Raw genomic sequence first — 18,226 nt, forward strand, 5'->3', positions numbered from 1 at the left:
CATGAACACTGCAACAGAGAGCTTGCTTGCCGGCATGGGAGCTTGAATCCAGTCTTTGACCTGCAGCTACACTATGTCAGTTAGCTGTTGGCGGGGAATCCAAAAAACATTGACACAAATGGGAAGAAATATGCCAGTACACATCTATATGCTGGACTTTATCACACACACATCTATATGCTGGACCTAAGTGTGGACAAACCGACTGTTGCACACTGTCATTTTGCACAACTGCACTACTGTGCCCATATTTAACTGCCAGATGTTTATCCTGTATAGCTTAGTTCTATATTTTTATTTCACTATTTTTTCTTATGTTGTTATTTTGTATTGTATTTTTGCCTCCTTACTTGAGAGCTGTTCTTTACTTGAAAGTTGTTCTCTTCTTTAAGTTGTTCATTACTTGAAAGTAGTTCTTGTTCTTTTTTGCATGCCCTTGTGTTTCTACCCTTTGAGCTGCTGGAACTGCAAATTTCTCTTTGGAGATTAATAAAGTATCTATCTATTTATCAGTTACTGTTTGACTTTAGTGGTAAAATGCAGCTTTTTAAACATTATATATCAGAAAGGACCGTTCAGAGAACTGGGGATACAAGTTCATGAAGTAGTCAGAGACATGCAGGTCAATAATTACGTACAAGAATCCATTATTATTCTGTTGTCTTTGAAGTGGACAAATGGCTGGAGAGCTGTAGCAAACATCCACACAGATGTTATGCATAGATGTGATGGACTCTGACACACACACACACACACACACACTACCATCCCATAATTAGTCATTACAAACTGAAGAATGAGAGAATGAGATGCAGGAGCATCAAAAGCTATAGGCCGGTATATTCTCAGACCACTGAACCCTCTTAATGTCGGCACCGGTGTGAGGGTGGAATCGATGCAGAGAAAAAGATGCTGCTCTTGCTCCTGTGGGTTATGCTTCCATTAGTCTTGATGGAGCCTGGAACCCGAGATATCGCCTCTAATCTATTTTGGAGGAATTAATGCTGTGAGTCGTAGGGCTGAACCGTCAGGACATGCTGAAGACCGCGCATCAGCAAACTATGACCCATGCTGTTCTTTGCAATGAACAAGGCACGACGAGTAAATGCAGTCAGGATCACTCACTCACTCACTGAACATTTCTGCCAGCCACTCACTCTTTTTACCTGCCGCTCCTGAAATCTATGTAGACCGCTATAAGCACAGTCACTGACTATCCTGAAGAATTTATTGTGGTTTCATCTCCAGGATGAAGCTTGATCAAGCTGCCCGTCCTCTCCGTTTCACCGTAAACTTTGTGTCTGTTTGGTTTTGAGAGGGTGGGACTCACTGGAAAAAGGTGACTTCTGCACACTAATCAAAACTTACAACACTTGAACCAAAATATGACAGCTGAGGGGTTGTCTGCACGTTTCCACTGTCAATCAAATCTGACTGAACCACATCCACACAGTCCTGATGAAGCAGACTAGCTCAGTATTTGAGCATTTAATGCTTAATAAATAATAAGTGTTTTATTCAATTGATTGTTATGCATTTAGTAAAGAAAATCAAATGTTCATCAATCAGAAGCTTTATGCACAGTTGCAAGTTTAAAGCTACGCACAGCTTGTAAAATGTGGAAAAAAGCTAATTTTAATGCTGAGATTGCAGCCTTTCTAAAACATTTAATCATCATCATCATCATAATAATTTATGGGCCTGATTTAACAATAAATTTTAAACATGTGGGGTCCTTATAACGTTGACTCAAGGGCTGGATCTGTTGTATGGGCTGCTATTTTAAGTATTTCACCAAATATGTCAGGCTGAATTTTAGGAAAATAAATATAAAATGATGTTATTTGCATTTGATGTGACAGTGCAGCCATAAGAAAACCTGTGTCTCAGGGTCACTCAGTGTAACTAACAAAACACATCTATGTGGAAAATTAGTTTTCAATACATTAGTCAATCAGAGCCTTTTCCATACAGTCACCCCGCAGCATCCAAGCAATGTGTGTGCGCCACCTACAGGTGAGAGCTTTTCACTGAATATCCGTGTGCTCATGAGTTGCAGCAGTCAGACTTGGATTGTCACACTTTACAGAGCAGGTTTTCAGACACTCACACAATGAAGCCCATTTCTTTACATTTATTTCAGGACAGAGTTACGCACCACAAATATAATATTCAGACATCTGTTACAACACGCTAACAGACTCATTCAGTCACATTTTTACACAATATCAAGTATATAGTCCACAACACCACTATCACGCAGAGAGAGGTAAGAGTTGGGAGAATGCCTTTAACCCCCTGATATACAGCAACACAGTGCACCTGTCCCTTTACCCATGTGTTCTAATAATGTATTGATCATTGTCACATCTGGGGGAAAAGAAATGTTCCACTCTTTGTTGCGGATATTGGTTAAGTGCAAGAACAGCACCTGATCGGGGCCCTCTGATTGTAACCACAGCATGAAGGTGTAGTGATCTGTAAGTGCTACGCAGTGGGCTGAGTGAAGAGCAGCTGTATTCAGGTGATTCCAGTACTGTTCATGAAGTAGATGAGTCACAAATCAACAAAATGAAATGGACATAAGTGCGGAATGTTTAAGGGGACGTAAACACAGAGGAATCAAGGAGTTCACATGACTGAGGCAGACATTTACGGGCCATTTAATCTGCACTATGCTGCACTGCACCGGGGTTTGGATGCTTGGGAGAGGAGCTGTGAGGTAGGAAGCTCATTCCTCCAGGGTCCGGAAGGAGTTCTGCATGTCCTCCAGCAGCTGGGCGAAGTCTGCTTTGATCTTAGCTTCACCATCCTTAACAGGGTCCTAAGGAGATCAAACGAACACGAACAGGTATAGAACAGGTAACCCTAACCCTATTACATCAGCAGAGTAAGTTCTTAATCTTGACAGGTGAAAATAAAACATTGCTCCCAAAAATGAGGAACAATCATGTACCTTGAACTTCATGGAGCTGATTTTGTACAGGGTCTCTCCCATGTGCTCCCTGATCATGGCCCAGGTGATTTTGTTGTCGCTCTGTGCTGTGGATTCCACCGCATGCCGGGCCATGTCATAAAACGCAATCATGTTCGAGAGGATGCCAACAGTTTTGTAGAAGGGGCAGAACCTGTGTGTAGGGACAGACGACTGTGTGAAGCTCACATATTCTGCCATAATCAAGTGAAGGGGAAATATTTACAAACATCTTTTATGTTAAACTAACGTACGGCATCAGTTTTTTTCTATTGTCTCCACAGAAATCACTAAATCAACATGTTCTGAGCCATGTAGTTGCTGCACAGGAATGACTTTGCTGTTACTCATGGCTACATTTTCTGCAAATGTTGCTAACTCGCTGTTCTTGTGAGAAAATTCCTTCTTAAAAAAAGACTTCAATATGAATGTTTTGTAATGTTTTTTTGTCTTCAATTGTTGTGCAGCAAAGAGAGTAGCTACTTCAATGTTTCAATACATGTATTGTGGATTTAAAAACAGGATAGGGAGGTGGGAAATCTATTTCAGGTCTTGTGAATGGAAAAGATACGTGTTTTCGGGTTGGTGGGGTGTTAAGTCTTCACCTGTCGTAGGGGGTATAACCGTTCTGCTGAAGGAAGTCATCTTTAATGAGCTTAGCCACTTCTAGAGTGATTTTATCAGTTTCAGCGAGGGAAGCCTGTGAACAAAACATTTTTTCAGCTGTTGATTAACCAGATGAGCATGCAAACAATTTACAAACCTGGTTCCAAAAAAGTTGGGACGCTGAGTAAAACGTAAATAAAAACAGAATACAATCATTTGCATTATACTGGGGATGCACAATAATTATTGGGCCGATAGTTATCGGGCCGATAACAGGAAATTATGATGTCATTCCCATAAGACTCTGAGGTGGTGGACGATGACTTTGTTTACGATGGACGTCCTTACCATTTTGAGCCGGAGTACACGGACGAGGAGCTTGTTGAAAGGAGGATGCGGAGGCAGAGAGAGGAACAGCTGGCCAAACAACAACAAACGCGTATCTCCTTGTTGTTGTTTTGGCCAGCTGTCACAGTGTGATGTCAGTGTGTAATGTCAGTGTGTGATGTCACCGTGTGTGATGTCAGTATGTGATGTCACCGTGTGATGTGATGTCACAGTGTGATGTCAGCGTGTGATGTCAGTGTGTCATGTCACAGTGTCATGTCACAGTGTGATGTCAGTGTGTGATGTCAGTGTGTTATCTCTGATGTCACTGTGATGTCACACTGTGATGTCAGTGTGATGTCACAGTGTGTGATGTCACCGTGTTATCTCTGATGTCACTGTGATGTCACAGTGTGTGATGTCACTGTGTGTGATGTCACTGTGTGATGTCACTGTGTGTGATGTCACTGTGTGATGTCACTGTGATGGTCATTTCTAATTATATCATTCTGAGATATTAAAATCATCGTTTGTGGGGATGCATGATAGTTATCGGGCCGATAACAAGAAATTATGACGTCATTCCGATAAGTCCGATATCATCACGAATAGCCCCGATAACATATATGTTTTTGTCAGCATGACAGTGCCTCGCTCCCACTAGGAGACCCGAATGGCCTGCAGTGAATGCTGCGTTGAAGTGACGTTGGCATAATCAGAAAAACTCTTTCTCACTGGGAAAAAGCAAGAATACCCCCTCATGCCAGAAAACAACTCGTTAACTCAGTCATAATTTTGCTAGTTGCTGACTTGAATTAATATTCGCAGTATTTTTTCACATGTTACACACAAAAAATAGAAACATGAACTTCAATAGGCCAAAAGAACGACTGGCAAACGAGGGAACGGGGGAACGTAGGTTCCACCTTGAATGCAGCATGCGGCACAGCGTGCTTATGAAAACAGAGTTCAGACTTCTTCAAAGTTTCCGAAGAAGATTGTTCGCTGGTTATTCGTAACAAATGATCCAAACGAGTTCCACTAGGAGCGAGAAATTGCACGATCTTTAATACCCGATCAGTCACCTGAAACATAACCACCGCTTTGACGGAGTTTGGAAAGCGTATGAGGACCGTTAGCCTGCTAAAGACGCTAACGTTAGCAAGGCAGACGCAAAGAAGCCACCGGGACGCAACGGCGAGGCTTTCGAAAAGTCCAAGAAATTTGCCAAAGATGACCCACGGGCTAAGGTTATTGAAGATTTAATCATGGACATGATGGTGCTTGACTTACTATGGACTGCCCTTCTTCAGTTTGTTTACATAGATAAGTCTAAGTAAGGGATCATGTATCTTCCTTCAGGATGACATCGAAGCCCGATGCGATGCTTCTCCGCAGGAAACTGCTCACTATACGTTATCCCGCTTAGAACACGGCTTACTACTAAAGCATTCAATAGTGTGACACAAAATAGTGATTAAAACATATTTTATTGATTCAAAATGAGTCTACTCTTGCCTGTCACCGCTCTCACTGTGCAGCGGCTCTGAAAGTAAACACGTACGTTGCGTAGCAACCGCCTCTCACTGTGCGCAGGCCGGCAGGCAGGAAAACTTATTTCTTTACAGATATTCAGCGAACTCATGTCAAATGTGGAGAAGTGATGGCATATCCCAGACCTGAGAGAGACGTAGCTGGAGACAGAGTTTGGTTTACCGCTATTTTTTCGGACTGATGAATAAAAGTCCTGCATCAGCAGATTTCTGCTTTCAGCGTCAGACATTAAAAAAAAGCTGCATCCAGTTTTGTCTCCACTCAGCAGTCTTTTAGCAGACCGATCGTCCATGCTGTGTTTCTCTTGGTTTTTTTTTTCGTGTCTGTCGGCTTCAATCTGCTCAATCTCTGCGTCCTCAAGTCTTTTGTGTCTTAATATCGCTCCTCCTGTCGGTCCAGCGTTGTTCTTTACTTTTCTCATCTTTTTTGCTGGGGACATCATTCTCCAGCCAAGTGTTTGGTCCTCTCCAAACAAATTAAAAATACGTACGGAAAATGCTCCATATTATGCCACTCAAATCAGCTGGCGATTTGTTATAGAGCTTGGTACATTAAGGGATTGCCCCTTTGGTCTGTTAGGAACACGCGATTGACCAATCAGAATTGAGTATTTAAGAGTGCCGTCTTCTAACTTCTGTCAGTACAATATGCACTGTGCATTATTTTTGTTGTCATTGAGGAATGCACTTTTTCAGTTTGTTTAAAAAGAAATGTTTGAATCTAACTTGTGCCAGTGCATTAATTTTCTATGTATATTTATTTTTTGTAAACTTCTGGAATACACTTTTTCAGTTTGTAATCCTGATGCATGTATTTGCATCATTTCAAGGGGCCTTTATTTTTTAAATCAGTAAGTAATGCACCTTATTTAAATTGATGTGAGATATCAAATAAGTTTGTTTGATAGCTTTAAGAACATGTTTGAGAGGCTTACCAATAGTTTTTCATTGGAAAAATAAATATCTCTTCATTTAAAGAGTCAAAACTGTTTTTGGTTTTGTTCGTGGTATTGATGTCATGATGTTAGGTATATGTGTGTGTTATCAGTTATCGGTATCGGCCTTTAGGAGCTGAAAGTTATCGGTATCGGTTTTAAAAAACAGTTATCGTGCATCCCTACAGTATACATTAATCCAGATAGATAGATAGATAGATAATTTTCAATTTAGTATATTTAAAAAAGAATTAGCAAATGATCCCATTCTGATTTATTTATCTAAGGCAGTGACCAGACTTGTCTGGAACTGGGGTTGCAAATGATTAACAGTATAGCTCTGATAGAAGCCTCTTTACACATCAAATGTATCAGTTAACTGGCTGTAAAAATGTGTGCATTTGGGTAAAAGTCGTTTCTACCTTCTTTATTAAAGTCACTTCAGTCCTCTGACCTTCATCGGGTAAAACGTATTAATAGAAATAGCAACGTTATGACAAATATATACCAACAGCCTGAGTAAAACCACCATTTGGAAGGCACTGTTAGTAACTCGTGGCATCCATACAGATTAAGGTCAATGGGCTCTCCTATCTATAAACAGTGATGTCTGCCTACATGAGTTTTACCTGATGAAGGTCTGAGCACAGAAACACTGTTAACAAATTCAGTATTAGCCAACAGTGTGCAGGATTGTTTCAGTTTTTGATCAGATAACACAGATACAGATTTTATTTTTCTGGATTCCACAGGTGTTGACTGAACTCTTTAGTCACTTTTGATGCCATATTTTGTGTTACATTGTGTTACAGTAAATAATCTGGACTGGCCTCACCTTGCCTACAAGCTGCACGATTTCAGCCAGGTCCTCCTCCTCCTGTAGAATCTCCTTGGCTTTTGTGCGGAGAGGAACAAACTCAGGGAAATGTTTGTCGTAATATTCATCCAGAGCTCGTGTGTACTTGCTGTAGCTAATCAGCCAGTTTACGGAAGGGAAATGCTTTCTCTGGGCCAGCTTCTTGTCCAATCCCCAGAACACCTACAAAGATGAAACATATTCAGAGTGGTGTGCAAGAAAGAAATACTAATTGCAGGGTGAATTAAGCCAAATGATGAGATCAAGGGGCTGAAGAGCCGCAACCCATTACTTACCTGAACAATTCCCAATGTGGCTGACGTGACAGGGTCCGAGAAATCTCCACCAGGGGGTGACACACTAAGAGGAATTCAGTATTTAAGGAAAGGTCAGACATATAACAGATTGCAGACGCACCTGTAAGTTTGTTTCAACACGTGCTCCCATGTTAAAGCACACAGCACATAATGGTAAAGATAAAATGACAACATTTCCCCTGCCTATATGAAAGTCAACTCACGCTCCTACGATGCTGACGCTGCCTTCTCTCTCTGGATTTCCCAGGCACTTCACACGGCCGGCGCGCTCATAGAAAGAGGCGAGCCTCGCGCCCAGGTAAGCAGGATAGCCACTGTCTGCGGACGATGACAAACACAGCTGTAACCAGTTCACAACAAACTGCCTCACAGTATCACAGTATTTACATATACATGTATATCAGTCAGATGTATCATTAACTTACCAGCAGGCATTTCAGCTAATCTTCCAGAGATTTCTCTGAGCGCTTCGGCCCACCGAGATGTCGAGTCGGCCATCATGCTCACATTGTAGCCCATATCTCTGAAGTATTCGGACAGTGTGATGCCTGCAGAGGTGATTATTGTCAATAAAAAATGCGATAACATTTACTCAATGTTTACTTCAAAATCAATCAGAATGGGATTTCTGGGCCTCCTAAGTTTTCCCACTGTTTATAAAGAAACATGAAGGGGAAAATTAACTTTGTTTTTCATTTTAGTTAAAAAAAGATTTAAAATACACAATGAGACTGTTCTGCATGTGGGTGGTTGGTACCTGTATAAATTGAGGCCTCTCTGGCAGCCACAGGCATGTTGGATGTATTAGCAACCAGTGCTGTTCTCTTCATGATGCTCTCCACCTTGCCACCAACCTCCATAGTGAGCTGTTGAACAAGAGCAGTGTTAACATTATGCAATGTGAAGGTATTGAATATTTTTTGCCAAAAAACAAATAAAATATTTGAATCCTTCATTATACACTTTGCTCATTTATTCTCTCTTCAACTTAAAAGGACGAGAAAGTGACCAAGTCAAATATACACTGGGTAGAAATCACAGATGTGACAAATCGAAAACTTTTGCTTGTTCCACCTACCTCTGGGAAATCCCGCAGCACTTCAGACATTTCATTTCCACGCTCTCCACAGCCGACATAGATAATGACGTCACTGTTGGAGTACTTGGACAAGGACTGCGAGATCACAGTCTTCCCACATCCAAAGGCACCTGGTATAGCAGTGGTACCACCCTGCACGCAACTACACAGCACAAGGTCACATAGTTTCATTTGCAGCTTACATGTTTTATCACATAGCATAAAATAAGTGGCTCCACGTGTGTGTGTGTGTGTGGTCACCAGTTGAAGACTTAGTTTATGACTGTTGATAAAGTGCAAGTTAAAAGAAGCTGAAGTCTTTACAATCATGACAGTAAATCAGATGAAATACAATACGTCTACTCACGGGAAAAGCGCATCCAGAACTCTCTGACCAGTCAGCAGCGGATGATTAGCCGGTAGCTTCTCTGTGACTGGGCGGACTTGTCGGACCGGCCACACCTGCACCATGGTGAACTTCTCCTTCACGCCTTCAAATTCCAGCTCCAGAACCACATCCTGAATGCAACAAGATCAGAAAGTCAGCTTGACAGAAAACTGTGGTCCAAATGAGGAGCGTTTTGCTGCTGGACAAACACTCACAGAAATGTCGTAGTTTCCAGGCGGAGCTACGTAGGTGACGGTGCCTCTGTTGCGAGGTGGAAGCATCAGCTTGTGATTTATTAAAGAGTTCTCGAACACCATGCCGTAGATATCGCCACCTGTCACGTGACTGCCAACCTGGAAAGGAGATCACATGAAATTAGTCAGAGCAGTTGCAGAGGAGACGTAGATGTCCACGCCACACTCAAACTGTATTTTTCGTACCCGAAGGCTCTGGCTGGGGCTAAATTCCCATTTAAGGTCTCTGTTAAGAGCACCAATGTTTACTCCTCTTGGAATATAGATACTTTGAGTGAGGTCGTTGATATCTTTCAGTGGACGCTGGATACCATCAAAGATGGAGCCCATGATTCCCGGTCCCAGTTCTACAGAGAGGGGTTTCCCCGTCCGAAGGACAGGGTCACCGACGGACACACCAGCTGCAGTATTAAGTCAGGGAAAACAAAACAAGACACAGGCTCCTCAAATCCAGACTCGTGTTTCCTATTAGTGACGCAGCTCGATAATGTGTCATATGTGACATGTGAATATAGTTTTAAGAAAGATCGCACATGGTTTGTTGCATGTTTAACCACAGAGGAAGGTAATATGGCAGCAGGAAGGATACAAGTCTCCTCGTAGACCTGGATAGTGGCCATGTCACCCTCTAAACGGATAATTTCTCCCACCAGCTCACTGTGACCTACACGAACCAGCTCATACATGGCTGCTCCTGCCATAGCGGTAGCAGTCACCACTGTTGATTGGATAGAAGAGAAAAAGGAGACTGATACAACAAACACATCTGCTGGACAAGGAATATGCTGAAAATCAACATCTGCATATTTAATACAATTTTTCTTGTTTACATTTTGCACTTGCACAACATTCAGACTAATATAAATGTGTGTACTGTCAGTGATTTTTAAAATATAGTTTGTACCATGGTAGCTTCCCTTTATCTAGGAGTAATGAGCCATTGTGGACAATGTTGCAAATGAATGAGCACTATGGCAATACTGGATTTTAGCATGATTTTTGCATCAATATTACAAAATTTCTTGATTTGTCAGGTTTTTTGAAATAGACATCATGTTATGCATCAATCTGTCAATATTAAAAAAAAAAATCCATATTGCCCACTCTGAGAGCCACAAAAGTGTGAACGGTTGTCAAAGACACAAACATTTTAGCCTTGCCTGTAAAAAACGACTTACAGTAAGTGGCTTTTGAACTATCAGATGCTAAACAATGCAGTCTAGCCATTTAAATAGAATGGCAATTAACCTGACCTGGTCCAGAAACCCCATGTACATATCCAAACTGGCTTTCCCGCTCCTCATCTCGGATCTTGGGGAGTTTTGAAGTATCCATCTTGTTCGTTTCTGTCCTGCAGAATTCCTTGAGGAATGAAAATAAGACACAGATGCTGTCATGTCATTTTAATTGTATACTGTCAGTAGACAAACCTTAGACTTATTTAAACACGGACACATCATGTAGAACCACATCTTAGCCTCTGATAAGCAGGCTAAAGTCAAAAGAGCAAATGTGTCTGGCTGCTTTCATACAGTTTATGGCTTTACACACCACTATGAAATGGATGTTTAGCTATATGATCGCCTCCGCGTTAAAAAACGCCACTACGGTGCTGTCTGCGAAATGAATGACTAAGCCTTACAGTGTAAGGTCACCAGCTAATTCAGCTGAGGCTGCAAAACCGTTGCCTTTCACCCAGGGTTTGAGATGAGGTGAAGTGACTTACTGCTGTTCATCACAGAGGTATGTTAGCTTGCCAGATGGTAGTATAACGGCTGTTTGTCCATACACGTAACGTTGAGTGCAAAGCTGATTTGTGCGTGTGCCCGTATAACGTTAAGTCAGGTAACTAACAGTTAGCTAGCAACACTAGCTATCTTCACCATCATCACGACCACATTAAACTACGTTAGCGATTATTCGAGCAATATTTGGGTTCGAAGGAGATCTCAAAACCAAGTTTAGTACGAGTATTTTACCTTGTCTTGATATGTTGTTCTCCAGGTTTGTCTCTAAGTCGCAGGCAGAGGAGGAGCTTCGCTGTGCTAATCACCTGCCAGGCACCAGACTGTCACGGGAAGAAAACATCTCCATTGTGGCTCTGCCGGTTCCGTCCGATCTAACTTGGTTGGTTATCTACAGAGCCAACATGGCGTCGGACGCTCAGCAGTTTCCTAGTCGACAATAAGTTCCGCTGGTATACAAATTTCCACCAGGGACGTTACTGACCCCTGCTGGATATAAATGAAACGTTCACCCCCAATTAACTGCTAAGAATTCACTTCATCAGTGTTTAAACTACACTATCATACAAAATGCACGTCTTGATGTTTTTTAAAATAAATGAACCAAGGTACAACTACTTTGTTACTATTTATTTATATTTTAGCTTTTGTGCTGTGGCTTTTCCTTACATGCTAATCATACCATTTATCATGCTAACAGTTAATGTCTTTGTACAAATAACTAACTCATAACATAAATACCTAATAACATGAACTGTAAAATAAAGTGCTTTATATGTAATTTTATTCAGTCATTATGCTTCTGCACATCTGCACATAAACACAATAGTATACTATAAGGCTGCACAACACATATAGCTACTATAGGATTATATTGCCAGTATCTAAAATATCTGAAGTTAAAAAGAGAAGATGGTAAAGGAGACAATCACAGCATGAATTTCTGGCTGACACTGAAAGAAATTTAATGATAATGTCAAAATTTTCAAAGACACATCACAACAAATAATAATTTAATGGCATAATCAAACTGTCTACATACTGTGGGACAGTGAAATGGTCACAAAATGAGGTAGCAGTGACATAATGTCTAATGGAATTATTCATTAAACACTCAGATAATATAGGGAGGCGTACATTTAGTCCAAAATACTATCAGGAATGTGTAGTTCAATAAAATGATAAAAATAAATACTTAAATCCTTCAAAGTTTTACTTTATGTAGCTGTACTCATTCATGAATAACAGAAATTGTCACTTGTCATAATAGAAAAAGCACAAGTGTTATGAATAACTTTAATGATGGCTCTGATCTATTCAAGTGTCCCAGTAAGCCATGACAGTGTGACAGTGAGCCAGCATGTGCAATTACAGGACCTGAAACTGAAGCAGCTACACAGAATTCAGTCAGTCATTTTACTATTTCTACCTGCACTTTTCCTCCTGTGACATGTCAACATGCCTCCAGTGAAAAGGCTGAGTACTGGGACATTGGTTTTAAGGTCTACAGCACATTTCATCAATGGAGTGACGGTGCATTAAGGGTGTCAGTTTATTGGGAGAGGACATTTTAGTAGGACATACATTTTAGATTGACAAGTGAGAAAACAAATGGCTCACATTTAATCAGTGGTAGAAAACTAAACATTTATCACAATTAATCAGTAAACTGTATACAGTAGGTCTGGAATTTCACCTGTTTCAGAAGAAAGGTGCTCACTCATGCAGTTTCCTCATGAGAAATACATGTGGCAGCACATTTAAATAAAACAAGCTGAGGTAAAGGTACTCTGGCAGCAGTGGGTTGGTATGTAAAGTCCACAAGGTGGAGCCAGAGCAGGTGACTCACAGGTTTGCTTTTTACAGCAAAATTTCAGCCAGGCTCTGCACGGTGTTTGGTCAGTCTGACCACTCGTTTTCTTCCAGCTCAGAGTCATCTTCAGAGTCACTGTACTCCACCGCAATGCGTCGAGACAAGATGGTGGCCACATCGTTCCCCACCGGCTCCCGCTTGTTCTGCTGCTCCTGCTGCTCCTGGACTTTCTTCAACTGTATGCCTAATAAGGGCAGATATACAGTATATTAAAGATAATACCACTTTTTTTTTTTTTTTAACACTTGTCACGCACAGGCTCCTGTACAGGACAGGATGTAGTTTTACACAATCATGTCTGCTTTCATCTGACCAGCAGTAAACAATGCCAAATAAACCGCGCCGATACCCAAACTCACCTATGCGGATGGCGGACAGCAGGTCGCTTCTCGCATCTCTCACAGGTTTCGCCTCAGCTCTGCCGCCTTCACTGTGTCCTGCTAGGTGTGAGGGTACAGCTGGGGGAGGGAGAGGTGGAGGTGGGGGACCCGGGGGAGGAGGGACCATGCGTGGCCCTGGAGGAGGTACCGGTGGCAGCGGGTAGCCTGGGCCTACGTGCATAACTCCATTATGTGGTGTTGGTGGTAGTGCACCCAATGGAAAACCAAAGGCTGTCTGGGCTGATGGGATGGCTGGGCCAGGGGTAGGAGGTGGGGGGCCGGAGCTGGTCGACAGTGAAAGAAAGAGGATTATGTTGCGGTGGAAAAGTGACATTATATTTAAATACTTCTCTATTTATGCAAACCACAAACAAACCTACTTGTAATCTGCAGGTGGACGTATTGAACCGTTCATTCGGTCTGCAGCGTGAGGCTCTGCTGTGGCGTAGGATACTCTCTTGTAGTTGACATCAATGCTGTGGTATTCATGCTCCACAGGTGGCGAGGGGTGTGCGTTCCCAGGCACGTAATCATGTGACTTGGCATAATTACAAGCAGCGTGGGCAGGCAGTGGAGGGACGGGGTAGTCTGGGAGGTCAGGCCTGCGTAAACAATGAAAGACAAGAGAGAGCTTCTCATTCAGATGCTCTCGCGCATCCAGATGGTGGATTTGTTGTTATAAAATCAAAACTGAAGCTTTACACATCACACACACACACACACACACACACACACACACACACACACACACCTCCTGTCCTGTTCATGAAAATAGGATCAACTCCCCTACTAATGTCCACCTTAGAATTTATTTCTTCCAATCTTTGTCTTTAATTTTTTCACTAAAGAAATCTACATTTTGCTTTATCATATTTCTGCAAATAATTCAGTTATACAATCTTTTAAAGGTGCATTTTCAAAAGAGGACATGTTAAGTCATCAGACGATCAGCACAATCCTGATTTTATTCTTCCAATTTTTACAGTATCATCCTAATATTTTCATTGTGGTCTTGCAGGCCATGCTCACGATTTTGTGCTTAAAACTAGGCCAATTCCACATGCAGCACCAGAAAGAGCAGATGCAAATGACTCTAAAGGCGTGCACTTTCCTAAGATGTAAAAGTTGATTCTGCTTAAATTGTCAGAAAACAAGCACTAACCTGCCGTCTGGGGAGAGCGATCCCTCGGATGATGCCCCTCGACGAAGAGTCTGCGGATGGTGGTGATCTGGGCGAAGCTCTTTGTCGAATGCCATCATGTTCCACTCTTGCCTGCGGTTTCGAACCTTTCTCACCTTCTTCACCTCGCGCTGCAGCGTGCTGCTTTCCACACATCGTTTCTGTTCCTGGGAGAGGAGGGACGGAAAAGGACATGACGAGCCACTTGCCAAATAAATTCATAAAATAAAGCAGCAGGAAGAGCGTGCTCTCACCCTTTGCCTCCGCCTTTCTTTCCTCTTGTCCTCTGTGTCTTGAAGCATTTTCTCCTTCCACAAGTCAAAAAAGTATGACGGGTCAGAGTAGAATTTCATCGCATCGGTAGAATCCTCCCTGTGTTTAAAACAACATCCAATGTCAAATGAGATGCTTTTTCCTGGTCAGATGTTGTAGTTTTTACAAGGTGTGCAGTACCTGTAGGCAGTAAGCGTGCTTAGGGGAGGAGGCCTGTCGCTTCTGTTGTGCATCTCAGCCACCGAGTTCGGAGTGCTGCCCTTGGACAAAACCTGCTGGTCCTGGATGGTCGAGCTTTTGAATGCCTTCCTCATGTTTATGTCCTGAAGAGAGACTGCAAAACAGTAACACAGAGGTTTGAAATTGAATATAAAGCATGTGAGAATGAATGACAGAGCAGAGGATAAGATATGAAATCTGCAGACAGAGGACTTCCTGTGAACTCACCCTCCTCCACGCTGGAGTCCAGCTGGGTGACCTTGAAGGCCAAGCGGTCGATACGGTCCTGGAGGGAGTTGGCGCGCCCGTAAAAGGTGTTGGCCTCGTTAAAAAGCTCCCCAAAAACATTTTCTGCATGTTTACCTGCAGCCAGAGCAAAGAACCAAAAAGAGAGGAAGGAAAAAAGGAGCTCTTAATAAATAGAAAGATCAGAGAAAGAAGTGCGCAGTGTTTTCTGATGACATAGATCAGAAATTGTATCCGCATTTATAAGAATTATTATAAAGAAGCAACTGTATATTTTGCTGTTCAGCTGTATGCAGCTAAATAAAATACAGCAAGTTCTGTATTCAACTATCTTATAAAAGAGTGATTCTTTGTATTTGACAAGTGCTGTTTGTACATTTCTGCACTTATAATATTTCCCTGGATTATACATTAACATGAAGTGTTTACTCCCCGCACATAATAGCACACGTCAGACAGCTCAGATCCACTTTATGTGGCAGCTATCATTAGGCCGCCTCTGTTTGTGTCTCCGCCCACTCACTCGCCGTCTTATCTTCCCGTGATACAAAGCTTTACGGTAAGCTCTAAGCTCCTGTAACTTCACTAAATCCATGCGCACGCACACACACACTGACACACACGCACACAGACAGACACTAATCAGGGTGACGGTGGGCCAGATGTCCAGGAGTAAATTTGCTTCCCAAAATAGTCTTTTCCTCTCTGTTTTTCCCTCTCTGTCTCACATATTTCAGTGCAGCAAATACCTACAAACCAAGAACACACAGGTATGCTAGTGCTCATAAAGAAATGACCACACATCATTAACCAGTTAAACCTCTCTGCTTCTATTAAAATTTGCTGATCAGAACGCACAGTAGGTGGATGTTAGTACTGACTACTGTGATGGACAATAATGGGCATCAACTCAAACAGTTAGGTGATAATTGCTTTGCCTTTAATGTGATGTTCATGTTGTTTTGTTTTTTGTCTTGTCAAAAGCTATCTATCGAGTGACACTGAGATATATATGTTTTCTGATAATCACCTAGCGAGGATTAAGAACTCCTAAGACAAAGTAGATGTAACAAAAAAAATAAATCAGATATCTTTACTGTATGTGCTGTGTCACATACAGTAAAGATATGGTCACCATCCACTATTCCATTACTTTTAATGGACTTGTTTTATGATAATTTGGGGTGATTTTGCTCAAACGTTTGTGCAGTTTTCCTTATGAATTTTATTAGTGGCTACACTTTACAGTTATTGGGAAAACATGTCATACAGCTTCCTGTAATGATCTCAGGTTATTCTGAACATGCTATGACACAAACGTAGTAACCACGATCTTACTCAAACTGCTGAGCTGGCGGATGATGGCGGACAGCGTGTTGTTGGTTACACATTCCAGCTCGTTGCCAATCCCATCAGGCACTGCACCTTGGCACAGGTGCCGGGGCTCAATGTTTCTCTTGACCAAAGGCATGACCCCTTCTCACGTCTCGGCCACAGCACCTGCTGGGGGACAGAGGACAGCTTTGACAGCTTACTAGATACTACAGCCTACAGAGTCAGCACACTGATTCATAAAGCCACATCAGCGGTAATCAAACATGGTGCACAGGTCAAACTCTGAACCTGAAGCATAGAGCCCATTTCTGCACTGTCTGTAAATTAATAATTTTACAGGTGTCAGACAAAATCATTATTATTAATAGACATAGTATATTTATTTTAATTTATTGAATCTAAAGTGAATATAACATTTAAGTCAGCAATTGGTAGGCCTTTTGTCCTTTTTTGTTTTGATTATATTAGTTTAAAAGGAGTGGTAAAAAGTGTAACAGACAGCATCAAAATCAAAGTGAAACCTTTTATGATTTTATTATATTTGCTGTATTGAATATCAGGCCTCTTGAATGTCACAATTTATCACCACCTGTCAAAGTGGTACACCCATTATATGTTCCTGGGTTCTAAAGGATTAAACATGCTCAGGAACAGCTGTTTTATTCAGGCTGCTATTGTGATAGAAGAGGTGTGAAGACAACAGATGTGGCAATTATTAAGTGAATTTGCAAGTCACTTTACACTCCTTTATTAGATGGACTTGAAACAAGGGATCGAGCAATTGCCAGTGATTACAGGCAGGGGTGAGTCAGCGCACTATATAACAATAAGAACAATTTACCACACTAGCATAATTTTCATATTCTGACTGGTCACCATGGCAAACAAACCAGAAAGAACCAGAGTTCACAGGGATATTCATGGAGCTGCTTCACTGACACTGCCAAGGCCTGTTTCAGCTTTTAACTATGGCGTTAATGTGAGGGTATTACCAGCTGATAAATTAAGTACCCAATGTTTTTTTCCGGTTGGCACGCGACAGGCGTCCGCATCAAATGTCCCATAATTCATTGCGTGAGCGGCGAACCCGCACTCAACTAATTAACTTCTTGCTAGCTGCTCGGGCCTCTCAAGAAGCGGCCGTCAGTCGCACAGTTTTTTTAGTTCCCCTTGACAGAAAGTTTAAACGCCGGACAGCAGGTAATTTGTTCAACACACGTACATGAACCACGGAATGTCGAACAATATGTCAAGGGCACCAGCAGTCGCTAAAAACACACAAGAGTCTGAGGTGTCCTACCATAGAGCTGGCGTTGGGTTAGCTTGTCAGTTGGTGCGTTTTCTCACGTCAGCACGATGGGACGGAGCAGTGACAGTTGAGGTACAGTGTCTCGAAAGTGGAGTCCAAGCTGTGTCATCCAAATTAAACGATGTCGTTGCTGGCCTGCTGCAGTCATGTGTTGGACAGTGACAGTGGTCATCTCTGCAGGCGGAGTTCACTATGAAAGCAAATCTCTCGGGTCCAAATCACAGCTTGAGCCATGGAGGGATTTGGTCAGCAGATTTACTCTTGTCATCCAATCACAGTCGTCATGGCTGCAGTTTGACATCCAGTTTTTTATTTTAGGAGGTATTAGTCCTGTTTTTATGTACTGTAAGTCTTTATGTGCCTTCTATGAATTGGATA

General features: G+C 42.0%; 2 protein-coding genes across 2 annotated transcripts; both read right to left on the minus strand.

The window, feature by feature from the left end:
- Window positions 1–2,125: 2,125 nt before the first annotated feature.
- On the minus strand, window positions 2,126–11,374 carry LOC121616977 (V-type proton ATPase catalytic subunit A-like). Its single transcript, XM_041951912.1, has 15 exons — window positions 11,268–11,374; window positions 10,542–10,650; window positions 9,878–10,006; window positions 9,475–9,689; window positions 9,250–9,387; window positions 9,014–9,165; window positions 8,647–8,809; window positions 8,326–8,434; window positions 7,994–8,116; window positions 7,772–7,886; window positions 7,548–7,611; window positions 7,231–7,434; window positions 3,580–3,674; window positions 2,957–3,128; window positions 2,126–2,824 (listed from the first exon to the last, which is right to left on the minus strand). Exons 2-15 carry the CDS (start codon window positions 10,621–10,623, stop codon window positions 2,732–2,734), a joined length of 1,854 nt encoding a protein of 617 aa, XP_041807846.1. The 5' UTR covers window positions 10,624–10,650; window positions 11,268–11,374; the 3' UTR covers window positions 2,126–2,731.
- A 710-nt stretch (window positions 11,375–12,084) lies between these two features.
- Window positions 12,085–17,920, minus strand: LOC121617428 (wiskott-Aldrich syndrome protein family member 3-like). Its single transcript, XM_041952611.1, has 9 exons — window positions 17,840–17,920; window positions 16,543–16,707; window positions 15,187–15,321; window positions 14,920–15,073; window positions 14,721–14,838; window positions 14,449–14,633; window positions 13,667–13,888; window positions 13,266–13,570; window positions 12,085–13,090 (listed from the first exon to the last, which is right to left on the minus strand). The coding sequence occupies exons 2-9, from the start codon at window positions 16,673–16,675 to the stop codon at window positions 12,933–12,935; spliced, it is 1,410 nt and encodes a 469-aa protein (XP_041808545.1). The 5' UTR covers window positions 16,676–16,707; window positions 17,840–17,920; the 3' UTR covers window positions 12,085–12,932.
- Window positions 17,921–18,226: the final 306 nt, after the last annotated feature.

This window comes from Chelmon rostratus, chromosome 14, assembly GCF_017976325.1.
Source record: "Chelmon rostratus isolate fCheRos1 chromosome 14, fCheRos1.pri, whole genome shotgun sequence".
Lineage (NCBI taxonomy): Eukaryota > Metazoa > Chordata > Actinopteri > Chaetodontiformes > Chaetodontidae > Chelmon > Chelmon rostratus.